This window comes from Canis aureus, chromosome 19 (assembly GCF_053574225.1).
Source record: "Canis aureus isolate CA01 chromosome 19, VMU_Caureus_v.1.0, whole genome shotgun sequence".
NCBI lineage: Eukaryota > Metazoa > Chordata > Mammalia > Carnivora > Canidae > Canis > Canis aureus.
This window is the reverse complement of record NC_135629.1, coordinates 1,051,173-1,075,974: the sequence shown is the minus strand read 5'-3', so window position 1 is coordinate 1,075,974 and position 24,802 is coordinate 1,051,173. Positions and strand designations below refer to the sequence as shown.

The following is a 24,802-nucleotide window of genomic DNA, read 5'->3' as shown; positions in this document are numbered from 1 at the left end:
TGTAGCCAAGTGTTGAGTCCAGGTGGAGGAAACCGGTATTAATGGTACCATTCTGTACCGTTTGTATTTTCTTTTCTTTCTTTTTTTTTTTTTTTTAATTTTCAAAATAAAACGTTTGGGGCAAAATGATCAGGGCTTTCTACAGACAAATCCTTTCTGGCTTCAGGTTCCTGCCTACGCGCCTTGCCTAAGTACTGCCGAGCCAGGGGATGTCCCCTTCCCTGAAGCTCGGGGCCACAGTTCACCTGCACCTTCCAAAGCCCTTGGCTCCCGTCGCTGGTCTGCGGCGATTTGGGACATCCATCGAGAAGACCGCACCTCCGAGATTCCTAGAGAGGCCGGCCTGGAGACTGGAGAAGCCGGAAGCCCGGCTCTAGGCACTTCCTGTCCGGTTATTGTTCTCGCGCCGGAGGCGCGGGGCGTCGGATGCTGCTGGCCTTTTGCCGTAGTGCTCGTGGGCTCCTGGCGGGCGTCTTCGAGACACGGTCAGTGAGTCTGGCGGGGGTGGGCACAAATGTCCCGGGCGCGGGAAGGGCCATCCCAAGGGCGGGCCGCCGCGACCTCCTCGGGGGCCCTGGCCTGTTTGTCCCTAAGGCGGCTCCGCGTCCCATCACTTCAGAAGCCCAGCTGGCGCCTGCCGGGGGTCTGGCCGGGGACCTTGAACGCGGACGGGCCTGGGGCCTGGGGCCTGGGGCCTGGGGCAGGCTCGCCCGGAGTGCGGCCGCCTGGGGTCTGCAGGGGGCAGGGGCGCTGGGGGAGCCCTCTCTGGGGAGTCTGTGCTGTCTGGGTGGAGGCGCGCGTGAGGTTCCTTAGCCGCAGGCAGGTCCGGAGGGACGCAGCAGGGGACTGTTCGGGCCTTTGTACCTGGTGGAGTTCACCTCGTGGAAAGAATGGACGATGGAAAGAATAATCGCCCAGAATTGAGGATTGGTGCAGGAGTGACAGTACTGCTGCGTCAAGAAATTCAGTGTGTGCGGTAAATTGCCAATAAGTCTGACGTAGGAGAAAGCACGCGATTACTTCAATAGTAGCAAAAGGGGACTTGACAAAAATTAGCACCTTTTTCCCCCAGTAAAACGTCTGAAGGGGAATAGAAGAAATTTAATTTCCTCATAATAAACTAAACCAGTAAGATCGTTTTACTCACAAATTAAACAACAACACAAACAATCAATTAGGATGAAGGGGTACTGTTAAGTTGTTGGTGTGATCCTTTAAGAAAGCAGTTTGGAATATTTATCAACCATGAAATCCTTGAACCACTAATCAGAGCCTATATTCCGAGGGAGTAATTCAGCAGAAGAAAAAACTATTTGCACAGAAAAAAATTTAGCGTTAATTATTAAGAATATAAACTGAAAACAATCAAAATGCCTTTTACTAAAGCAATGGCTCATAAGTAGGATTAAGTTATAGTATAGGTATAATTCAGAATTCTGTGCCAGAATGAAGTAACTCTGTATATATTTATATGGAAAGATCTAAGACTATGGAATACTATGTGAAATATAGAGATTGAGGTAAGAAAGAAACAATGCAAGTTGCTGAAAAATGCACAGGTGTGATCTAATCTCTGTTTTGGGAAATAAGCGCTCTCTGTAAAGGTGTACATATCTGTATGGAAATGCAGAGAAAACACTGATGACTGGTAACAACTGTGGGGGGAATATATTTAATTCTGTGTGTTTCTGTATCACTTGGTCCTTTTTAAAAAAAAAAAAAAAAAATTTATCTATTCATGAGAGACAAAGAGAACAGAGAGAGAGGCAGAGACACAGGCAGAGAGAAAAGCAGGCTCCATGCAGGGAGCCTGATGTGGGACTTGATCCCAGGACCAGGAATCACACCCTGAGCCAAAGGTGGCGCTAAACCGCTGAGCCACCCAGGCACCCCTACTTGGTTCTTTTTGGTTAAGAATGACTGAATAGGGGAATTAATACTATAGGTTATTGTATAGCTACTAAAAATAATAAGCATGGAGAATGGCAACATAAAACATCTCTTTTTTTAATCTTAAGAGTAATACAAGGCATTTAGAATTAGTGGAAAAAGTAAGCAAACAAAAAGAATCTCAAAACTACATCACCCAAAGATGACCACCCCTAAATGTTGGTATGTAGACCCTCAGTCTTTTTCTTGAGATTCTTTAGTTTATGCTATTGTGTATCTTTGCTAATTTAAAAAAGCGCTGTGTTTTAATATTCCTTCTTAAAAAAAAAACAACCGTGATAATTATGAAATATATATCCCTATAGGTAAAAAGTTTATTAAGTCATGATTGTCACTATGGTTGAAGCTTTTCCCTTAAATTCTGTGCTGCATCTCCTTGGAGATGGAGTAGGACTGATTGTTCTTAGTCTTTTCTGTATTTTTCAAGTTTTACAATAAAAATACGTTATCCCTATAAACAAGAAAAAAACTCAATAAATATTATATAAAGCTATCTGTGATTATTATGGGAACAAATTACATGTTTGCAGTTGAACCCTCTCCATTCTATGAAGGTGCAGTAGAGCAGACTCTTGCCATAGTGGCTGCTGCTTAGGCACTGGTGAAATTGGCCAGTCGGCTTTATGGCATCCAGGCATACCTCTGCTCAATGCTAACAACGTTTTCTGGTTTTTCAGTAGACAGTCTTCATTTTGGCCCTGGGAAGAAACCTAAGAAGAAGCTTTTGAAACTTAAAAATTAGATGGGACTTGATCTCTGCTGGGCAGCCCCCAGCTATAATAATTCCCCTCCTGAGCATAGAAGATGACTGCACAACTGAGAGAGGCCATGGATTTAACTGCCTGGGGCTCAGTGACCGTGAAAAAGGAGGAGGAAGAGGAAGAAAACTTCCTGGGTCAGGCATCCAGTCAGCAAGTGCACTCTGAGAACATCAAAGTCTGGGCTCCTGGGGAAGGTCCTCAGACAGGCCTTGATATATCAGAACAGGAGGAAAAGGTAAATAATTGTCTGGGAGGAAGCGGAGAGAAGAGACCTGAAAACCTCAAGTAGTTTCAGAGGGCACTATGTCCCTCTGCTTCCACACCTGGAGTATTATTTTCTGGCAAGGGCTCTAGCCTTTGGCCTTTGGAATATAATACAAATAGTCTCTTCTGATTGATGGGACATTTAGTGCTTTCTCTAAACCAGTGGTTCTCAAACCTTGCTACCCAGAATTGATTGGGGAGATTTTTGTAAAATTGTGATGCTCATGCCATACTTTATTCCAGTTAAATGAAATCTTGTGGTGGGTCCCAGACATCTGTGTTTTTTAAAAACTTCAGGTGATTCCAGTCAGATTCTGATAGCTCTAACCTGTGCTTCTCAAATTTTAATATAATTTATATCTCACATTTTAATCACCAGGAGATCTTATAAAAATGTAGATTCTGATTCAGGAGGTCTGGGTTAAGATTCTGTACTCACAAGCTCGCAGTTGGTGATGATCTATGGGTTGCACTTCGAGGAGGGAGGATATACCCTATACTCTGGTCCTTAATGCTTTCAAAACATTTGAACCAGATGATACTGTGGTTCCCCAAAGATCATAACCTTGCTTTTGTGATCTTTAGACCTCAGAAAACTGTACCCTGGAAAATCTCCCCACATGCTCTTTTGTCATGCACCCACTGGTAAATTAGGTTTCGGTGCTATAGTGGGTAGTGAAGTGAAATCAAAGTGATAGAGAAAAAACTCGGTGCCTTGATTCTCTGCCTGACCCATGTTGGGGATCAGAGAAGCCTTTGCCTTTATTTTCTTTTTTCTTTTTTGTTTTATTTTTACTTTTTTATGTATAAATTTCTTTTTTATTGGTGTTCAATTTGCCAACATATAGAATAACACCCAGTGCTCATCCCGTCAAGTGCCCAACTCAGTGCCTGACACCCAGTCACCCCCAGCCCCTACCCTCCTCCCCTTCCACAACCCCTAGTTCGTTTCCCAGAGTTAGGAGTCTTTCATGTTCAGTCTCCCATTCTGATATTTCCCAGTTATTTTTTCTCCTTTCCCCTTTATTCCCTTTCACTATTTTTTATATTCCCCAAGTGAATGAGAACATACGCTATTTGTCCTTCTCCGATTGACTTACTTCACTCAGCATAATACCCTCCAGTTCCATCCATGTTGAAGCAAATGGTGGGTAATTGTCGTCTCTAATGGCTGAGGAATATTCCATTGTATACATAAACCACATCTTCTTTATCCATTCATCTTTCGATGGACACCGAGGCTCCTTCCACAGTTTGGCTATTGTGGACATTGCTGCTAGAAACATCGGGGTGCAGGTGTCCCGGCGTTTCATTGCATCTGTATCTTTGGGGTAAATCCCCAGCAGTGCAATTGCTGGGTCGTAGGGCAGGTCTATTTTTAACTCTGAGGAACCTCCACACAGTTTTCCAGAGTGGCTGCACCAGTTCACATTCCCACCAACAGTGTAAGAGGGTTCCCTTTTCTCCGCATCCTCTCCAACATTTGTGTTTCCTGCCTTGTTAATTGTCCCCATTCTTACTGGTGTGAGGTGGTACCTCATTGTGGTTTTGATTTTTCCCTGATGGCAAGTGATGCAGAGCATTTTCTCATGTGCATGTTGGCCATGTCTATGTCTTCCTCCGTGAGATTTCTCTTCATGTCTTTTGCCCATTTCATGATTGGATTGTTTGTTTCTTTGGTGTTGAGTTTAACAAGTTCTTTATAGATCTTGGAAACTAGCCCTTTATCTGATACGTCATTTGCAAATATCCTCTCCCATTCTGTAGTTTGTCTTTTAGATTTGTTGACTGTATCCTTTGCTGTGCAAAGGGTTTTTATCTTAATGAAGCCCCAATAGTTCATTTTTGCTTTTGTTTCTTTAGCCTTCCTGGATGAATCTTCCAAGAAGTTACTGTGGCCGAGTTCAAAAAGGGTGCTGCCTGTGTTCTCCTCTAGGATTTTGATGGAATCTTGTCTCACATTTACGTCTTTCATCCATTTTGAGTTTATCTTTGTGTATGGTGCAAGGGAGTGGTCTAGTTTCATTCTTCTGCATGTGGATGTCCAATTTTCCCAGCACCATTTATTGAAGAGACTGTCTTTCTTCCAGTGGATAGTCTTTCCTCCTTTATCGAATATTAGTTGACCATAAAGTTCAGGGTCCACTTCTGGGTTCTCTATTCTGTTCCATTGTTCTGTGTGTCTGCTTTTGTGCCAGTACCACACTGTCTTGATGACCACAGCTTTGTAGTACAACCTGAAATCTGGCAGTGTGATGCCCCCAGATATGGTTTTCTTTTTTAAAATTCCCCTGGCTATTCGGGGTCTTTTCTGATTCCACACAAATCTTAAAATAATTTGTTCTAACTCTCTGAAGAAAGTCCATGGTATTTTGATAGGGATGGCATTGAACATGTAAATTGCCCTGGGTAACATTGACATTTTCACAATATTAATTCTTCCAATCCATGAGCATGGAATATTTTTCCATCTCTTTGTGCCTTCCTCAATTTCTTTCAGAAGTGTTCTATAGTTTTTAGGGTATAGATCCTTTACCTCTTTGGTTAGGTTTATTCCTAGGTATCTTATGCTTTTGGGTGCCATTGTAAATGGGATTGACTCCTTAATTTCTCTTTCTTCAGTCTCATTGTTGCTCTATAGAAATGCCACTGAATGCTGGGCATTGATTTTGTATCCTGCCACACTGCCAAATTGCTGTATGAGTTCTATCAATATTGGGGTGCAGTCTTTTGGGTTTTCTACGTAGAGTATCATGTCATCGGTGAAGATGGAGAGTTTGACTTCTTCTTTGCCAATTTGAATGCCTTTTATTTCTTTATGTTGTCTGATTGCTGAGGCTAGGACTTCCATTACTATGTTGAATAGCAGTGGTGAGAGTGGACATCCCTGTCTTGTTCCTGATCTTAGGGGAAAGGCTCCCAGTGCTTCCCCATTGAGAATGATATTTGTAAAAAAAAAAAAAAAAAAAAGAGAATGATATTTGCTGTGGGCTTTTCGTAGATGGCTTTTAAGATGTTGAGGAATGTTCCCTCTATCCCTAAGCTCTGAAGAGTTTTGATCAGGAATGGATGCTGTATATTGTCAAATGCTTTCTCTGCGTCTATTGAAAGGATCATATGGTTCTTGTTTTTTCTCTTGCTGATATGATGAATCACACTGATTGTTTTACGAGTGTTGAACCAGCGTTGCATTCCGGGGATAAATCCTACTTGGTCATGGTGAATAATCTTCTTAATGTACTGTTGGATCCTTTTGGCTAGTATCTTGTTGAGAATTTTTGCATCCATGTTCATCAGGGATATTGGTCTAGAATTCTCCTTTTTGGTGGGGTCTTTGTCTGGTTTTGGAGTTAAGGTGATGCTGGCCTCATAGAACGAGTTTGGAAGTACTCCATCTCTTTCTATCTTTCCGAACAGCTTTAGTAGAATAGGTATGGTTTCTTCTTTAAACATTTGATAGAATTCCCCTGGGAAGCCATCTGGCCCTGGTCTTGGGAGGTTTTTGATGACTGCTTCAATTTCCTCCCTGGTTATTGGCCTGTTCAGGTTTTCTGTTTCTTCCAGTTCCAGTTTTGGTAGTTTGAGGTTTTCCAGAAATGTGTCCATTTCTTCTAGATTGCCTAATTTATTGGCGTATAGCTGTTCATAATATGTTTTTATTTATTTTTATTTTATTTTATTTTTTTAAGATTTTATTTATTTATTCATAGACACAGAGAGAGAGAGAGGCAGAGACACAGGCAAAGGGAGAAGCAGGCTCCACACAGGGAGCCTGACGTGGGACTCGATCCCGGGTCTCCAGGATCACACCCCAGGCTGCAGGCGGCGCCAAACCACTGCGCCACCGGGGCTGCCCCATAATATGTTTGTAAAATCGTTTGTATTTCCTTGGTGTTGGTAGTGACCTCTCTTTTCTCATTCATAATTTTATTAATTTGAGTCTTCTCTCTCTTCTTTTTAATAAGGCTGGATAATGGTTTATCTCTCTTATTAATTCTTTCAAAGAACCAACTCCTGGTTTTGTTAATCTGTTCCACAGTTCTTCTGGTCTCGATTTCATTGAGTTCTGCGCGAATCTTTATTAATTCTCTTCTGCTGGGTGTAGGATCTATTTGCTGTTTTTTCTCTAGCTCCTGTAGGTGTAAGGTTAGCTTTTGTATTTGAGTTCTTTCCAGTTTTTGGATGGCTGCTTGTATTGCGATGTATTTCCCCCTCAGGAGTGCTTTTGCTGTATCCCAAAGATTTTGAATGGTTGTATCTTCATTCTCATTAGTTTCCATGAATCTTTTTAATTCTTCCTTAATTTCCTGGTTGACCCTTTCATCTTTTAGCAGGATGGTCCTTAACCTCCACGTGTTTGACATCCTTCCAACCTTATTCTTGCCATTTAGTTCTAATTTCAAGGCATTATGGTCTGAGAATACGCAGGGGAGGATCCCAATCTTTTGGTATCGGTTCAGACCTATTTGTGACCCAGTATGTGGTCTATTCTGGAGAAAGTTCCATGTGCACTTGAGAAGAATGTGTATTCAGTTGCGTTTGGACGTAAATTTCTGTAGATATCTGTGAAATCCATCTAGTCCAGTGTGTCATTTAAAGCTCGTTTCTTTTTTTTTTTTTTTTTTTATGATAGGCACACAGTGAGAGAGAGAGAGGCAGAGACACAGGCAGAGGGAGAAGCAGGCTCCATGCACCGGGAGCCCGATGTGGGATTCGATCCCAGGTCTCCAGGATCGCACCCTGGGCCAAAGGCAGGCGCTAAACCGCTGCGCCACCCAGGGATCCCCAAAGCTCGTTTCTTTGGAGATGTGCTTAGAATATCTATCGAGTATAGAAAGTGCTACATTGAAGTCACCAAATATAAGTGTGTTATTATCTAAGTATGTCTTAACTTTGGTTATTAGTTGATTGATATATTTGGCAGCTCCCACATTCGGAGCATATATATTGAGGATTGTTTAGTCCTCTTCTTGGATAGATCCTTTAAGTATAATACAATGTCCCTCTTTATCTCTCACTACAGTTTTTGGGGTAAATTTTAGTTTATCTGATATAAGGATGGCTACCCCTGCTTTCTTTTGAGGACCATTTGAATGGTAAATGGTTCTCCAACCCTTTATTTTCAGGCTGTAGGTGTCCTTATGTCTAAAGTGAGTCTCTTGTAGACAGCAAATAGATAGGTCTTGTTTTTTTATCCATTCTGAAACCCTGCGCCTTTTGATAGGGTCATTAAGCCCATTCACGTTCAGAGTTACTATTGAAAGATATGAGTATAGTTTCATCATGATACCTATTCAGTCCCTGTTTTTGTGGATTGTTCCGTTGGAATTCTTCTTAAAGAGGAATTTTAAGAGTCCCCCTTAAAGTTTCTTGCAGAGCTGGTTTCATGGTCACATATTCTTTCAGTTCCTGCTTGTCTTGGAAGCTCTTTATCTCTCCTTCTATTCTGAATGAGAGCCTTGCTGGATAAAGTATTCTTGGCTACATGTTTTTCTCATTTAGGACCCTGAATATATCCTGCCAGCCCTTTCTGGCCTGCCAGGTCTCTGTGGAGACGTCTGCTGTTAATCTGATATCTCTCCCCTTATAAGTTAGGGATCTCTTGTCTCTTGCTGCTTTAAGGATCTTCTCTTTATCTTTGAAATTTGCAAGCTTCACTATTAAATGTCAAGGTGTTGAACGGTTTTTATTGATTTTTAGGGGGGGATCTCTCTATTTCCTGGATCTGAATGCCTGTTTCCATTCCCAGATTAGGAAAGTTTTCAGGTATGATTTGTTCAAATACATATTCTGGCCCTCTGTCCCTTTCGGCGCCCTCGGGAACCCCAATTAAATGTAGATTTTTCTTCCTCAGGCTGTCGCTTATTTCCCTTAATCTATTCATGATCTTTTAATTGTTTGTCTCTTTTTTCCTCAGTTTCCTCTTTGCCATCAACTTGTCTTCTATGTCACTCCCTCGTTCTTCCACCTTGTCAACCCTCATCGTTAGGACCTCTAGTTTGGATTGCATCTCATTCAATTGATTTTTAATGTCTGCCTGATTAGATCTAAATTTTGCTGTCATGAAGTCTCTTGAGTCCTTTATGATTTTTTCTAGAGCCACCAGTAGCTGTGTAATAGTGCTTCTGAATTGGCTTTCTGACATTGAATTGTAATCCAGATGTAACTGTGTGGGAGAGAGGACTGTTTCTAATTCTTTTGAGGTGAGGTTTTCCTTCTAGCCATTTTGCACAGTGCAGAGTGGCCAAAAACAAGTTGTATTGGGAAAAGGAGAAAAAGAAGAGAAAGAAGAAAAGAAAACAAAAAAAAGAGAAAAAAAAAAGAGAAGAAAAGAAAGGTCGGGGGGAAGCAAACAAATCAAAAAACAAAAAACAAGGGGGAGTATCCTCTGATTCTGTATACTGTAAATCCCTCGACTTCCCCTGGGACTTTCCAGTGCTGCTTTGTCAATAATTTGTTTTTCCCCTGTCCGTCTAGCTGGTCTTCTGGGGGAGGCACCTGCTGTGCTGATTTTGAGGTGTTAGCACTTGGGGAAGGTGCTCAGCCCCCTGCCTGGTGCAGGGCTCAGTGAAAGATGTTTAAGCTATGTATCTGGTGAGGCCACTGTGAGGCTCAGTGGGGGTTTATCCTGTGAGGCCCCAGGAGGAACAAGAACAGTGGCGGCGGCCAAGTTTGGTGCCCTGGATTCAGCTCTGGCAGTAACACTCAGTCTGCAGGGGCCTGGATCCTCCGGGGGCAGGGCCGCTGATCTGCTCCGCTTGGGGCAGGAGTGTCCCTGCTGTCCTGGGCCCTCCTGGCTTCTGCCTGTCCCGGTGCGAGTGCTGGATCTTGGGCTGTGTCCCTGGCGCCCTGTGCTCCCGGGCCTGTGCTGTTGGATTTGCCCTCCCGGCCGCCAGGCCCCTTCCGCCCCGGAGCCGCGGTCTGAGCCACTCCCAAGCTGCTCCTGGGGTCGTGCAGTCCCCTCTGTGCAGAGCCTCTGCTGGAGCGCCTCTGAGCTGCTCCTGGGTCCAGCCGGGTGTGCCCTGCAGCCCTTTAGGGAGCTGGGCCACGGGGTGTGGCATGCTTTCCCTGGGGCGCAAGTGCCTCTGTTAGTGTCCCAGGGAGCCTGAGGGCATCCTCGCCCCTCCTCAGATCCTGCTCTAACTCCCTGTGAGCACCTTTCAGTCCGGGAAGATGGGGTGAAACTCCTGCTTCTCCAGGCATGGCTTTCCTGTCCTGGGGACACTAGCCCTGGCCTTAGCGTGGCTCCTCGCAGAGCCCCTCCCCCTTGGATGCCTTTTGTTTATTTCTTTCCTCTCCCCCCTTCCCCCTCCTTCCTACCTTGATAGAAGCGTGAACTTTTCTCACTGTAGCATTCCAGCTGTTCTCTCTTTAAATCTCAGACCGAATTGGTAGATTTTCAGGATTATTTGAAGGTTATCTAGGTAATTTGTTGGGGACAGGTGACTTGGGGATCCTACTTTTCCGCCATCTTGCCCCGCCTCTCCTTTTTTTTTGTTTTTAAATGTTAAAAAATTTTTAAAAATCTTTTATGGTCTTCAGGAATAGGTCCTTACATTCTCATCTTCAAAACTAATCATACCACCTCCCCCTGACAATCCACTCATAAACTGACCTGGGCTTTGTTGTCTCTAGGGTCCAAACATGTTCTGGGACATGGCTGTCGTCCTGAAAGCAACACAGGAGGCACCTACTGACTCAACCATTGGCAGCTACTCATTACCGGGGACTTTGGCCAAGAACGAGATACTGGATACTCATGGGATCATGACCTCTCTCGGCAAGTTTCTACCCCCTGATTCAGAATCTGACCTTTGGAGTTTCCCCATATCTATTTAGAGACTGGTGGTCTGATCTCCTAACTTGAGAAACCTAGAGTATTGAGGTATCAAAACTGTCAGGGAGAGCTGGCTAGAAGAATGCCAAAAGATACCTGTGCATTTGTCACAGGAAATGGCTCATTTTATATGTAGTCTTAAGACACCAGATAGACACGGGTGAACTTTAAATTCACGTACTCTTCATATGCTTCGTGTTTATCATTGGTTGGTGAGCCTGCAAGAGAAGCCAGCTAAGGTCAGAAGGGTCAGTTTTTGTTGTGATTTTGAGGAAATGTTGTGGAGATGTTCTTTTTTTTACAGATCTTTGTGCAGATTCCAGGGGGGTTTTGAGCAGTTGTGTCAACTATACTCATGTTCAAAGCTAGGTCTTAATAGAGGGTACTAATGGCTGACTTATCACCTGGTTCTTTCTCTAGGCTGGGACTCAGGATATGTCTGACTAGCAATGGCAGAAACTTACCTATAGAGGAGTGATGTGTCACTGTGGGTCAAGGATGTGGTAGCCATGGGTCCTGTGTTGTAGAAGTAATCCCTGGGTGACTGCCAAGGCCCTTACGGCACTCGAATTCTAGAAATCTGGCTGGTACAGAGCTACACCTGAATATTTTGAATACTCTGCTCTCTAGCCCATTCCTCAGACTGACCAGGTCACTTTCTTAAACCACTATAGGATTATCTTATATATTATTCATCTTCTTGTCTCTTCTTTAATTATTCCTCAGCAGCAGCTTCTGTTGCCTATTTCCTGCTCTCTGTTCCATTCTCTCTGGTGCATTCTGTGTATTATCACTTCTTTTTCTCTTTCCTTGCTTTATCTTTCATTCACATCTTAACTCCAGCAGTAACACGTGTCCACCAGGCATGATCACTGTTTCCCTTCTTTGCTTCTTACCTCAAGACCCTTTCCCCAGCCAAGATTGACCTTTCTGTGTATTGTCAGCTGTTTGCATAGCAGCAGGTAACAGCAGGGTTATAAGTTCTACAAATTAAGAGAAATACCTGAGTGTAGTTGCTGCCCTGCCTTTGATAACTCTTTGACCTTGAACAAGTCCTTTCTCTCTCAACCTCCATTTCCTGTTCTTTCAGCAAGACTGTATTCATTCAGTGCATACAGGATCTTGTGGGGGCCCTGCTTTCTGTGTGCTGGGTAATGTGATAGGTGTTGAGGATACTGAAGAAGATACAGTCTTGCCCTTCTTTTTAGCTCTCACACAAATGAAGGAGAATAGTTTGATCTTGATGATAAAATTGTAAAATATGCATGAACATGCTTTGAAAATTCCTGGTGGTTAACATCTGAGAGAGTTTTATCTACAGCTTCCTATGTATTAATTACTGTTGAATTTATTAAAGTTTAAAACATTTAAAACTGGGATCCCTGGGTGGCGCAGCGCTTTGGCGCCTGCCTTTCGCCCAGGGCGCGATCCTGGAGACCCGGGATCGAGTCCCACGTCGGGCTCCTGGTGCATGGGGCCTGCTTCTCCCTCTGCCTATGTCTCTGCCTCTCTCTCTCTCTCATTCTGTGACTATCATAAATAAATAAAAATTAAAAAAATTTAAAAAAAAAAAAAACATTTAAAACTCAAGTTTTTAAGCATTTAAACATAACTTATTTTTATTTTACTTATACATCTAGGAGATTTTTATAAAAATGAGAATACTTGTCCTTTAATTCATGTTTAGTGAAGCCTCAGGTTTTACAGATTAATATTTTAAACTTTTTAAAACGTTTTGCTCTATCTACATATCAATTTATATAAAAATTTCCTTATTTTTATTCTCAAATATATAAAATGTATTATATTTCAAATTCAGTATATATAATTTTTAAAAATATTTCAAATACCTAAGTAGGCAGACTTAACTAATCTTACATATAAAATCTTACTAATCACACTTTTGTAAACCTAATGAATTTGTAGTGACTTACAAATTTAGTAAATCAAATTACCATTCATATCTTACAATAGAGTCTCCAGCTAAAATGGTAGACCTAGATAGCATTTTAGATCTCTTTTTTAAAAAATGAAAAAAAAGGTATTGATTTCAAAAGTTGTACTTTGCCTGTCCTCTAGTTCATCACAAGTACATTTTTAGTTAATTTCTTTAGTAGGGTTACAATAATGCTTCAAGGTCTAAAAAAGGAAAAATAACTATCTCAAGCCAAAGGTACAGGTTCTACATTATTGGTTAATTAATAATGCAAAGGGATTTGAGCTTGAGTACTCAGAACAGACTTTTCCTTTTTTTTAGATCCTGGGCATTGGCCAAGATCCTAGCTCTTCATCCCTGTAATGGAAATGTTAAATGACCAATATGTGGAGACCTTGTAGGCCACAGTTGTACCTGCTTCTGTAATAATCTTGACAGAAAACATGATGCAAATATAAGTAATTGTTTCTGTTATTGGTTCTAATTGGTTCAGTAGTTCCCACTGGTCTTCATCTTTCATGGCTTTCTAGTGTTCTAAATCTTATGGTAAAAAGGGTAGGAGTGAGGTCAGGGGATGAAAGTGAGGTCATAGATTGAAGTTTTCTTGGAATTTGTTCTTCTTGGAAAGATGCTTGGTGGGGATAGGAGGCCCCCAGTGTCAGTGATACAGAGCTAAAGGAAAGAAGTAGTAGATGGAAAAAAGCAAGGAGGGAGACATTAGAAGGGAAAGAAATTAGGTGAGATGTATGGGATAAAGAAAAGTAGAGAACATAGAAGAAAGTGCGCAAAAGAAAAGCAGAAGAGATATGAAATAATACAAGGAAAAAAATCAGAATATTCCACTCACACTGAGTTGTAATATAAAAACCAAGAGAGGAGAGATGAAGAGGCACTAGGGAAAAGAGATAGAGGGGGAAAAAGTAAAATAAGAAAGAAGATAAGAAGACAGATGGTCACTGCACTTAGGGTGGTGAGCATTGAGTAATGTATGGAATTGTTGAATTAATATGTCATACACTTGAAATTAATATAAGACTGTTAATCATACTTTAGTTAAAAAAATTTTGAAAAGACAAAAATGTTAGGGCAGTTAAGCTACAGGAAGAAAAATAGAATAGATACAAGAAAGACATCAGAAGACCTCAAAAGAGTAGGAATAGAAAGAACTGGAAAAAGACTAGCATTTCATAATTTGTTGTCACATTCAGTTCTCTGCCATATGCAGGCCTTGCATTGCCTTTTTCCAGCACTGCCTATCTTATCTGAATGATTATGATGGGAGTGTCGTGTAACTGTTGTTTTAACCAGGTAACCATACTGGGCTGTTTCCCTGCCCCCCCATCATGTTTTGTATCCTGATATCCCTGTCTCACTCATCTCCTAGGTTGGAGAGTTGCCCTGATCTATGCTGGTGGGATGTCTTACAGATGCTGGATTCTCCCCCTTGCAGTTGCTGTATGACCTGCAGCTCACAGCTTTCCTGCTCACTTCTAAGTTCACCACCAGGAGGAATATCTCCCCTTTGGAGGCTTGCCTTCACTGCTTGCCCTGGTTTCATGTGCCTTATCTGGGTAGTGTTCCTGAACTTGGTATAATTCAAATGCTGATGAAGAGTTTATGAACGCTAGGTTGTACAGGTGCACATCATTGGGTCACGGGTGATAGGAGTGGAGAGGAGACACATAAAGAGTTACTATGTTACTGACTCTAGGACCCCTTTTCTGACACTACAGTTCCAAGGCAGTTTTAAAACTTCAGGGTGTTTTGCTGTTTTCATGATACTGGCATAAGGGAACAGGCTATACAGTGTCTCAAACTTAGAAGGGTCAGCTTTCCTTGACACAAAGCAGAGCTGTTTGCTCAACACAAGTGTTGAGCTGTTTACTCTGTTCACATTCTTCCTTAGTCTCTTCTGGGGTTGCCATCTATCACCATAACAACTCCTATCCTCTAAGGATCTCCATCTTTGCTCCTGGGCCCCAACACGTGGACCCACAGTACTAGATGTGAGGCTCAAAGTCACTGCAGACTCTCCAGAGCCACTTCCTGTGCTCAGACATTACTGTAGAGTAACTTGATTAATCTTCTCCTGGTTTTATGAGATACATACTGTTATTGTCCTTATTTTGGAGATAAGGAAACTGAGGCAAAGAAGTTAAGTTAGTAGCCCAAATTCCTACAGCTATGTGGCAGAGCAGGCGTTTGAAACCAAGCCGTCTGGCTCCACAGTCATGTTGTTAAGCTATGTGCTACATAGCCTCTCAGTGTTTCAGGTGCTCTTAGCTGCTCTGGTCCTTCTGGCATCCAGTGGACCCTTTCTGTCCATGCTTATCTTTACTTGAATATCCAGCTTCCTCATACACAAAAGTCTAAGTTGCATAGATTTTCATTTCTAGGGTCAGAATGTCCTTAAGTGGTGGGTTGTAAGCAGATCTACACTAAGTAGCTAACGTAAGGAGGCAAGCCTGGGAGAGTAGTGCCCTACAACTGGTCTTAATTGTAAGATCAGTCATTACACAACCAGAGCCATCTGAAGATGGCTTTCCTGCATGAAGCAGTGTTGGATGTCCAATGGAGGTAACTGGAAGTGCTGGAAAGACCACGAATCAGTGGAGTCTGCTCTGGGTGTGGCAGAAGAACCTAGAGAAGAGAGGTGACACATGGGGGAATTCTTTTCTTTGATGAAGCCATTTTACACATACACCAAAGTCACATACATCCTGACATTTATCACTTGATCCTGTTCTTTTTCTAGGCCAGAATAAGCTGACACTTATACTTTTGTTTGTTGTTTCAGGTGCTGAAACCAAGAACCCACAGTTACTGGTTCCAAAAACTGAGATATGTGATGAAGCAGAAAAACCCTTCATAATATCAGGAAGAATCCAGAAAGTTAATCCTCAAGGACCTGAGTTAGGAGAAGCCTGTGAAAAAGGGAACATGATAAAGAGGCAAAGAATTAAGAGGGAAAAGAAAGGTTTCAGACATATGGCAGTGAAGGACTGTCATGTACCTGAAAGCTTCAAAGTAGAGGAAGATCAGAAATGTCAGCAGTCTGGGGAAAGATATAGCCTTAGTTCTAGCTCTGTTAAAAATCAGAAAAGCCAGCCTGGACAGAAACCTTTCACATGTAGTGTGTGTGGAAAAGGCTTTAGTCAGAGTGCAAACCTTGTAGTGCATCAGCGAATCCACACTGGGGAGAAACCCTTCGAATGTCATGAGTGTGGAAAGGCCTTCATTCAGAGTGCAAACCTTGTCGTACATCAGCGAATCCACACTGGACAGAAACCATATGTATGTTCAAAATGTGGGAAAGCCTTCACTCAGAGTTCAAATCTGACTGTACATCAAAAAATCCACTCCTTAGAAAAAACCTTTAAGTGCAGTGAATGTGAGAAAGCCTTCAGTTATAGCTCACAACTTGCTCGGCACCAGAAAGTCCACATTACAGAAAAATGCTATGAATGTAATGAGTGTGGGAAAACATTTACTCGGAGCTCAAACCTCATTGTCCACCAGAGGATCCACACTGGGGAGAAGCCCTTTGCCTGTAATGATTGTGGCAAAGCCTTTACCCAGAGTGCAAATCTTATTGTACATCAACGAAGCCATACTGGTGAGAAGCCATATGAGTGTAAAGAGTGTGGAAAAGCCTTTAGTTGTTTTTCACACCTTATTGTGCACCAGAGAATTCACACTGCAGAGAAACCTTATGATTGCAGTGAGTGTGGAAAAGCCTTCAGTCAGCTATCTTGCCTTATTGTGCATCAGAGGATTCACAGTGGAGATCTTCCTTATGTGTGTAATGAGTGTGGGAAGGCCTTCACATGTAGCTCGTACCTGCTTATTCATCAGAGAATTCATAATGGGGAAAAACCTTACACATGCAATGAGTGTGGCAAGGCCTTCCGGCAAAGGTCGAGCCTCACTGTGCACCAGAGAACCCACACTGGGGAGAAGCCCTATGAGTGTGCCAAGTGTGGCGCGGCTTTCATTTCTAACTCACACCTCATGCGACACCACAGAACCCATCTTGTTGAGTAACAGGTACTGGTTACTCCAGGCATTGATCGTAATCCACTAACCCCTAATTGGATATGTCTTTGCTGTTTTGTTCCTCTGTAAAAATGAGGCTGTCATGTTCTTAAAAGTAACAGTTTTCAGGAGTATATCACAGAACATAAGCATTTTGGAGACTGACTTAAAGTGAAAGCTAAGCACTTAAAGGCAGGGACTGTGTTTTTTTGAGGTGTGCCCTCAGTGGTCCTCCTGTTTGAAATGGAATGTGGCTTTTTTAGAAATTGGTTATATAAAGCTAAGTGATAAAGATCCTATTTGAGGAAAGGTGTTTTTGATTTTTTAAACCCAATTTCTTGAGCAACAGGCAGGTTTTTGGTATAGGTCTGCTTGGAATTCGGGAGCTTTGATCCTTGTATTCTAGTATTTTGGGTTAAGAAATGATAACTAGTTAAGGAAGCCACTTGGGGTAGCAAATCAACACTCACCTTTGAACTTTTTTATAAGCTTTCCATTCCTTAGGCAATCTTCTCCTAAAATGGATAGAAGTAGGAAATAGCTGTTTCCCCTGTTGTCTATACCTCATGAACCTTGGTATGGTAAAGCTCTGGGAGGGTCTGACAAACCTCTTCCATTCTGCAGTCTGAGTGGCCAAGCACTTGAGGATTGATGGTGACAAAACACTGGGGCCAGGGTGTATTCATTTGCTGACAACTCTTCATGTGACCCTAACTTCATTGCATTCCATCAGAGTGAGATGCTTCTAACAGCCCCTTCACAGAGGGGTCAAAGAATAAAGCTTGCTGAAAGGCCTGTTCACATTATCTATGCTTATTCTGCTCAGGCCCAGCCAGGGGGGGTTCACTTTGGGTGTCATTCTCACTTTTTGGCTGGTCTTTAGAAGAAATAATGGAGTCCTAATTTTGAGAGGACCAAAGAAGAAAGTAAAGGGAGGAGGGGAGGTAGAGTGGGACTCCTAAAGTCTTAATTTTTTTTTTTTTTGAGAAGTTCAACAGTATTGGAATGTGAAAACTTAGAAGGATGAAGAAACTGGCTAAGGTAAGATAACCTTTGTTACTATTGAGCCTTTATTCCTGGAAAAATAATTTATAAAACTATGCAATAGGTAGAGTTATGTAATATTGCCTTGTATTTATATAGAACTTAATTCCTTGTTTATACACCTTCAAGTATAGAATCAATCCTCAGCACTTCCCTTAAACTTTCACACAGATCCTTACCTTAATCCATAGAACACTGAAAGAGGTGTTTTCCCCATCTAGCTGAGAGTGGTCAGACAACAAAGAGCAGCCTACATTCAAATCCAGGATTTAAACTAGGTTCTCTGTTCTGCAATGCTGTGTCTAACCACCTGCAATCCAGGTCTTCCACAGAGCCTGAGAAAGGGGTGAGGAAGCTGAGATTTTAGGACGTGCCTTAGGTAGTGTGACCCACAGTAAGCATCAAATCAGACTAGGATTGGAGTCTCCTGGTTGTGGGTCTGTCTCTTCATCCCATTCAGCAAGCAAGAACATATTGTAAATGCCCTACCTGCTGACAAGCAATCTGGTACAACTCGTAGAAGTCCCATCATTGGGACTTAACTGGCTCATTTGTTTTGTATTTAACAGAGCACTTTCATGTATAGAAGGCGTAAACAAAGCTTGTTTATTTCCTCTTTCTCTTCCCCTTCAGCTATGGTCTTAAATCCAAGCATATGCACCTTCTTTTCCCAGTTTGCACTCTGAATCATACATAACTATAAGAAATTAATAGGATTCAAAAGTCAGAATCAGAAATGCTCATGTCCTCTGTGACTGTTCCTGTCCCCCAGATGAGAATGGAGAAACCCAAAGATAACACCAAGTGTTTGCTAAGATTGGGAACAAGCCTAGGTATTTACCCCTGCAGGATCAGGAAGCCCAGTAGAAGAGCAGGTTTGAAGATTTGGAGTAAATCTGACCTGGACCTATCAAGAGACCAAAAGTGTACTTTCCTTGAAAGATACAAGCCAGGACTTAGGATCCTTAGGACAGTTAAATTCTTCTGGTTTCACACTATGTTCATCCTAATTTAATGCTTTTCGTGGATGATTGAGATTTCCTGGCTAAAGATTGCTGGTCATAGGCAACTCAGAAAAGGCTGTGCAGGTGATTGTGATGTAAAGCTAGATTTGAAAATCACCCAACCTTGCAGTGAAACAGTGATTTTCACTTGGCTGCATGTTAGAACAACCTAGTGTACTTAAATTTTTTTTCCATTCCCAGGGCCAACTTTTTTGTTTTTTTTTTCCAATTCTGGAGGGAAACCCTTTGGGGTCACATTGTGTGACCAAGGTAATGGCCACTGCAGTCAAGTAAAGTCTGCAGGCCACGAATGCATGTGATCAAAGGTGGAGTAGGAAAGCCCGAGTAAAATCTGGATGTGCAGAGTACTCTGTGTGGTTTCGGCAAAACAGGATACTAACAACATTGGCTGCACTGGATGTCCTATACCTTGGTTGTAAGGATTCTGTGCCCTAATTTATTTGTATTTTAAGTGAATATACCAAACACTTTATATATATGAGCAAACCAAGTTTTACACAGCATACTTTTATATTCCTCATTCAACAAAATGACTTTACACTTCTACTGTATTTCATCTCCAGGTCTTGGTTTCCACAAATCTGCACCCAGGTTCAAGACTTCTCCAATGCTGCATAAATTATGTGAGCCTAGTGGATTACCAAACAGACCAGATCCTTAACTAACAACTCTTATTTCCAGTTAATTTCCAGACTTTAAAATAAGTTACTGCTCTCCTTTTTCTGTATGGTTTCTGATAGATGAGAAGTGACTACTACTTGGCACAGTTGGCTTAAGTTTTCATTTTCCCAAAAGTCAACCCCTTTCTCTCTTGGCTTTTATTTCTAGAAGCGGATCAGAACTCTGAAGCCCTGATTCTTAAGTTGCCAAGAGCTATCAGAGTTCTAGCTATCAAAAATCCAGGCCAACTGATGAGTACTAAGAAGACAGCCAAGAAGTCATGGCAACAGTTGTGTATTAAGGAGAACATAGTGATATGGAAGTGATGATAAAGTCTTGTACTTTGGGGGGCACAGGGGAGGAGAGACTCATTCACACACACACACAACACACACACACACCCCTACACTTACATGCCTCAGACCCATGGATCTCCAAGCTCAGGAAGAGGTGTTTGGACAAAGCTAATCTTTATGTTCTGGGTCCCTCCCTCGCCTAGATAGTTATCCTTTCATATCTGTCACTTTGCTTGCTCTTCCATCCAGTGTGCTCAATCTTTCTGGGGTCATAGTCCCTTTGAGGATCTAATGGAGGTTGTAGATACTCTTCCTGAGACCTGCAGATAGCACATTCAGTTTTTCGCTCATTTGTGGTGGTTTATAGTCTCCCTAAGGCCAGTTCTTGAATCCGCTAGGGCCTAAATGTCTAGTGACATTAAGAAATGAGGTCAGAATCTCTAGATGTTGCCCAAATACAATCTCAATCTTGCTTTTCCTGGATTCCCTCCTTAAGCAAATAGCGTTATTCAGCACCCAAACTGGAAATCCAAGAGGTTATTTCTGGCTTTCTCTGTGTCCTTCTTTCAACAGTTCTTTTCACTCTTTGTGGCAAACATGGTGCTAGTTCCTGGAGTACAAAGGCAAACAAGGCCTACCAAATCCTGGTGTCTCAGGAAAACTGTTTGAACCCCTTAACATGATTTACTAAGCTCTTCATAGTCTCTTTCCAAGCTAATCTCTTCACTTTGCATGTATTTTTACTGCAGCCTAGAGGCATGTGCTGGCTTTTCTCTGTGCCTTTGCTCACACTGTCCCTGATGCTTATTACCACCACTTCCTACTTGGCCTCTGTCTACTTTGCTGAACTTTAGATTTCTTTTAAGATTTGATTCCAGTCTCATCTTTGGGAACCCTCTGACTAATCCTTAGCAAGTATGTGTATACACACACACACACACACACAGATAGATAGATATATACTTAGAAGTATGGAAGAGCATATGGTATGTATCCACTTTATGCTTTAAAGTGAAAAAAAAAACTTGGATTCATAATTGTGTATATAGTACAGTTCTCATATAATGTTTCATATACTATGTACTGTTAAAAAGTAATAGATAAATTACCTGAAGGAAATAAAAAAATGTTATAAGTGGTTAAGTGACATGTTCACAGCCATACAGAATTGCAGAGCTTAGACTCAAACTTGGTCCTGTAGATTATAGAATTATGGGTGATTAAAAGTCATTTTTTTCTTTTTAAGTAATATTTTCTATAAGGAACAAGAACTTTATAATCAAGAAAAAATTATTATATTTACGTATTTAGTTCTATTGTATTAACTCTAAACAGTATTTTAATTCTGTGTTTTAAGATGTGGAATATACCCTGCCATTTCTTTCTCCTTCCCCTTCCACCTCTCTGCCTCTGACAATGTCAAGTCTGATTCTTGAACTCTATTCTGTAACCACAGATAGTCTTTTATGCTTTGTTTATTGATTTGCTCTAAATGTTGAAAATAAACAGCATGAATGTAATGTAAATGTTTACTGCAGATTAAGTAGCTTACTATGATTTATATATATTATTTTACTGGAGTTTTTAGTTGCCTTTCTTTTCCCCTTATACTGGTTGCTTTTAGCACACTCTGAGTGATTTTCAGATTCTTCATCTAATTAGATACTCTATTGAGTCCCCTTTTTTCTCTTTAAGAGACCTCTAGTTTCTAGCTTCCCATGCTAGTCTGCCCTTGATGTTTTCCTGCCCCTTGTTTTGTTGTTAAATGGGGCTTTGGTGTGTATTGAATTGTACATGTTGCTCTTATTTATTAACTCATTTCACTGCAGCACAACTTCCAAGTCACTGCCAAGAAAGAGTATATGGAAAACAAAAATATTGAGTGCTTATATATCAAAAAAACATCTTTCTCTGTCCTCCAGCTTGATTGTTACTCTGGCTCTGAAATTCTACATTGAAAAATTAATCCAGAATTTGTAGATGCCTGGTTCCAGTCTGATTCTTATTTGACAATCAATAAATACTGTTTGCATTACTGAGATCTTTTCCCCCACCCAGCCCCCATCCCTGAAAGCTTTTATAAAGTCTCCTCTTTATTCTTGTGCACTTAATTCTCCAGTGTACTCAGTGGAATTTTTCAATCTAGTGACTCAGGTTACTTCTATTCTTGGAAATGTTCTTGTATTATGTGATAATCTCCCCACCCCTTTTTCTCTTTTTAGTCTTTCTGGAATCTTTATCTGTCATATGTTGGACCTGTGGATTGATCCTCAGCTACTTTCTGTGTTATTACCATGTCCTTGTTTTGTGCTATTTTCTGAGAGACTTTTGTTATTTTTTAACCTGCTTAGCAAATTTCTTATTTTGCCAATATTAATTTCTAAAAAGCTTTTCCTTTTCTGTTTGTTCCCTTTTTGTAGCATACTATTCTCATTTTAGAGACACCTCTCAATTCTGAGTGTTGTAATTAGAAGAGTTTTCTTAAAGGTTTCTCTGTCAGCAGATATCTCACCCCTTCGTGTCCTTCCCCTGGGTCCTTTTTTCTCTTTGTTTACTCTCATTAGAGACTTTCCTCAAATATGTTGTGATTCTTACTGACATAAACAAATCTGTATGTGTGTATCAAAAGTCCATTTGAGACCTCTGTGTGTGGGAGTGGGGTTTGCTCAGTTAAGAGGCTTTCTTCTAGAATACTCGGAAGGAAACAAACTCTTCCCTGGAAATCTTTCAGCTCTAGAATGCTATCTTTTGTCTGGGGCTTATATGCTTTGTTAGCAGGAACACCTCTGATATTTTGTCTGGGGTTTAGATACCATAAGTGCTTCTGTAGGAGTGGGAGAGAGGAAAGTCAAGTGTTATTAAAGGCTTTTGGTTAATGCCCTTATTTTTATCCTCACTTCTCCCTTCTACCCTTAATGTACCTGGGGTTTCCAAGTCCCAAGTTGCTTTGGGATTTGGCAGGGTATGTCAGCTACCTCCTTGCATTGTATTGCCCTCAGCAAGTGTTCCAAGTTCTTACTCCCTCCATGCAGCCTTCTCCATTTTCCATCTTACAGAGATTTGTTCCCCTTATCACATCATTATTTATATATTTTAAGCCATTATAATTCATTATCATCTTACAGGAAGATAAAACATTTTTTAAAAGACTGTTGATATGCTTTTATATTGCACTACCACTTAACTAAAAATGAGTATTTTGGCAGTGATTTATATACTTGTCAGTGTTACAGTTTTACCAAAAAAAAAAAAAAATCCAAGGGAATAATTAAATTATAATATGATGGAATATTATGCAACCACTAAAGAGCATAATTTAAAGGATATTTAGTGATATAAAATGTTCCCGGTATTAAATGGAAAATGCTAAGTACAAAATTAAATGGTAGGTACAGATAGCTCAATTTTCTTAAATATACGTGCATAGAAAAGATGAAAAAAATAAGTACATAGGGTGGTTAATGGTTAAATATCACTGCTTTGTCTATATTTTCTACAATACACCTCAGTTACCTTTATGACCAGGAAGGGAAAAGCTAATAAAAACACAAGATGATGGCTCATATGGAGTGATGAGACAATTTTGGGGGGTGTGGTAGTAGGGAGCAGCAGAGTAAGGGACTGGGGAATAAAGAAACCAGTTACCAAGGACAATGGTGGATGGAATTCGTTCGGGGAATATATGTAACCTTAGTGATTGTGATGTATACCTGGGGCTCGGCTGGTGAGGGGAGAAAGAAATCTTGGAGACCATACAGATAGCTTTTGTCAGACTACAAGGGAGATTCTGACTCAGTGGCCGGGGCAAGAAGAGAATGGACAGATGGAGCGAGCAGGCCTTAGGGGCATGAAAGATTAAGCCTCAAATCCCCAAGCCAGAAATCAGCTCCACAACCTGGTGAAACATGACTTGTGACAAATGGGTCCTGCCCAGGCCTAAGAAGCCCTGGTTTCCTTGTACTGCTCTGGGTCTGACCTGTGTTCACAGTAGTCAGTACTTCTGAGGTGTTGGGTGGGGATTTGGGAGATGCAACTCAAGTCCTAGCACACTAGTAGCAAGGTTGTAACAACCCCATTTGTTAAGGGGTTCCTGTGTGGGAGACTTAATGCCAAATGTTCTTTATTTCATTTAGTCCTCACCTGAGGAAGAAAGTTCCTTTATAATCCCCATTTTCAAGGAATATCTTCACAGGATTAGAATAACTCAGGCCAAAGTTTGTGCCCCTTCCTCCCAAGCTACTTTCTCCATGTCCCTCCAGAGACCTTTCGCCTCAAAAGTTACAGAAGCAAACAATGAAGAATAAGTCTTCCTCCTAGCTCAGGGTACCCTGGTTGGGAGTACCCTGGAAATAAGTGTTGCAAATTTCTTGATCCTTCCAAGGAGAGTGTATGTATTTACAGTCTTCTGTATCCCCCTTTAAAACACACACTCAGAAACAGGACCTTAGGATATGCAATGTCTACACTTTTTTTTTTTTTCCATTTAGTGTGTCTTGGAGATGGTTCTATATTAGCCTATAAGATCTACCTCATTTTTTTTTCTTTGCCATGTGATATTGAATTCTATGGATGTACCATTATTCATGTAGCAGTATCCTGTTGGTGGGCATGTAGTTTCTTTTCTGTCTTTTGTTTTACAAACAGTGCCATGCTAAATCACCTGGTATACCATCATGTTGTGTGCAACTTTGCAGTATAAATTGATAAAGGGTAGGTACATTTGATTTTTGATAGAAATTGCAAATGCAGTTCACAGTATTTGTATGAAAATGCCCATTTCCATGAGTCTTCTATAAAACTATTATTTTCTGGTCTGATAAACGGAAAATGCTCTCATGTTTTTATTTTGTGTTCAATTCTGAGTGAAACTGGGTATCCTGTTGGGTGTTTACAAAGTCATATATTTCTTTTTCCTGTGATTTGCTTGTTCATGTCCTTTAGCAGTTTTTTGTTGGGTTGATCCTTTTAAGAATTGGTTTGGGGACACCTGGGTG

The 24,802-nt window shown here is 41.2% G+C and overlaps 1 protein-coding gene across 8 annotated transcripts; it reads left to right on the top strand.

Annotated features, from left to right (window-relative positions):
• Positions 1 to 194: 194 nt before the first annotated feature.
• ZNF35 (zinc finger protein 35) lies at positions 195 to 24,636 on the top strand. Of its 8 annotated transcripts, none has more exons than XR_013357292.1 (6): positions 207 to 485; positions 2,631 to 2,946; positions 10,611 to 10,755; positions 15,546 to 16,795; positions 17,774 to 17,824; positions 19,681 to 24,636. XR_013357292.1 is itself a non-coding variant. In XM_077857529.1 (5 exons), exons 2-4 carry the CDS (start codon positions 2,755 to 2,757, stop codon positions 16,790 to 16,792), a joined length of 1,584 nt encoding a protein of 527 aa, XP_077713655.1. In that variant the 5' UTR covers positions 207 to 485; positions 2,631 to 2,754; the 3' UTR covers positions 16,793 to 16,795; positions 17,774 to 24,636. The 8 variants fall into 8 exon arrangements, 4 of the variants coding, with proteins under 4 accessions (XP_077713656.1, XP_077713657.1, XP_077713655.1 ...); XR_013357291.1 differs by having other exon boundaries at positions 19,416 to 24,636; XM_077857529.1 differs by having other exon boundaries at positions 17,774 to 24,636.
• Positions 24,637 to 24,802: the final 166 nt, after the last annotated feature.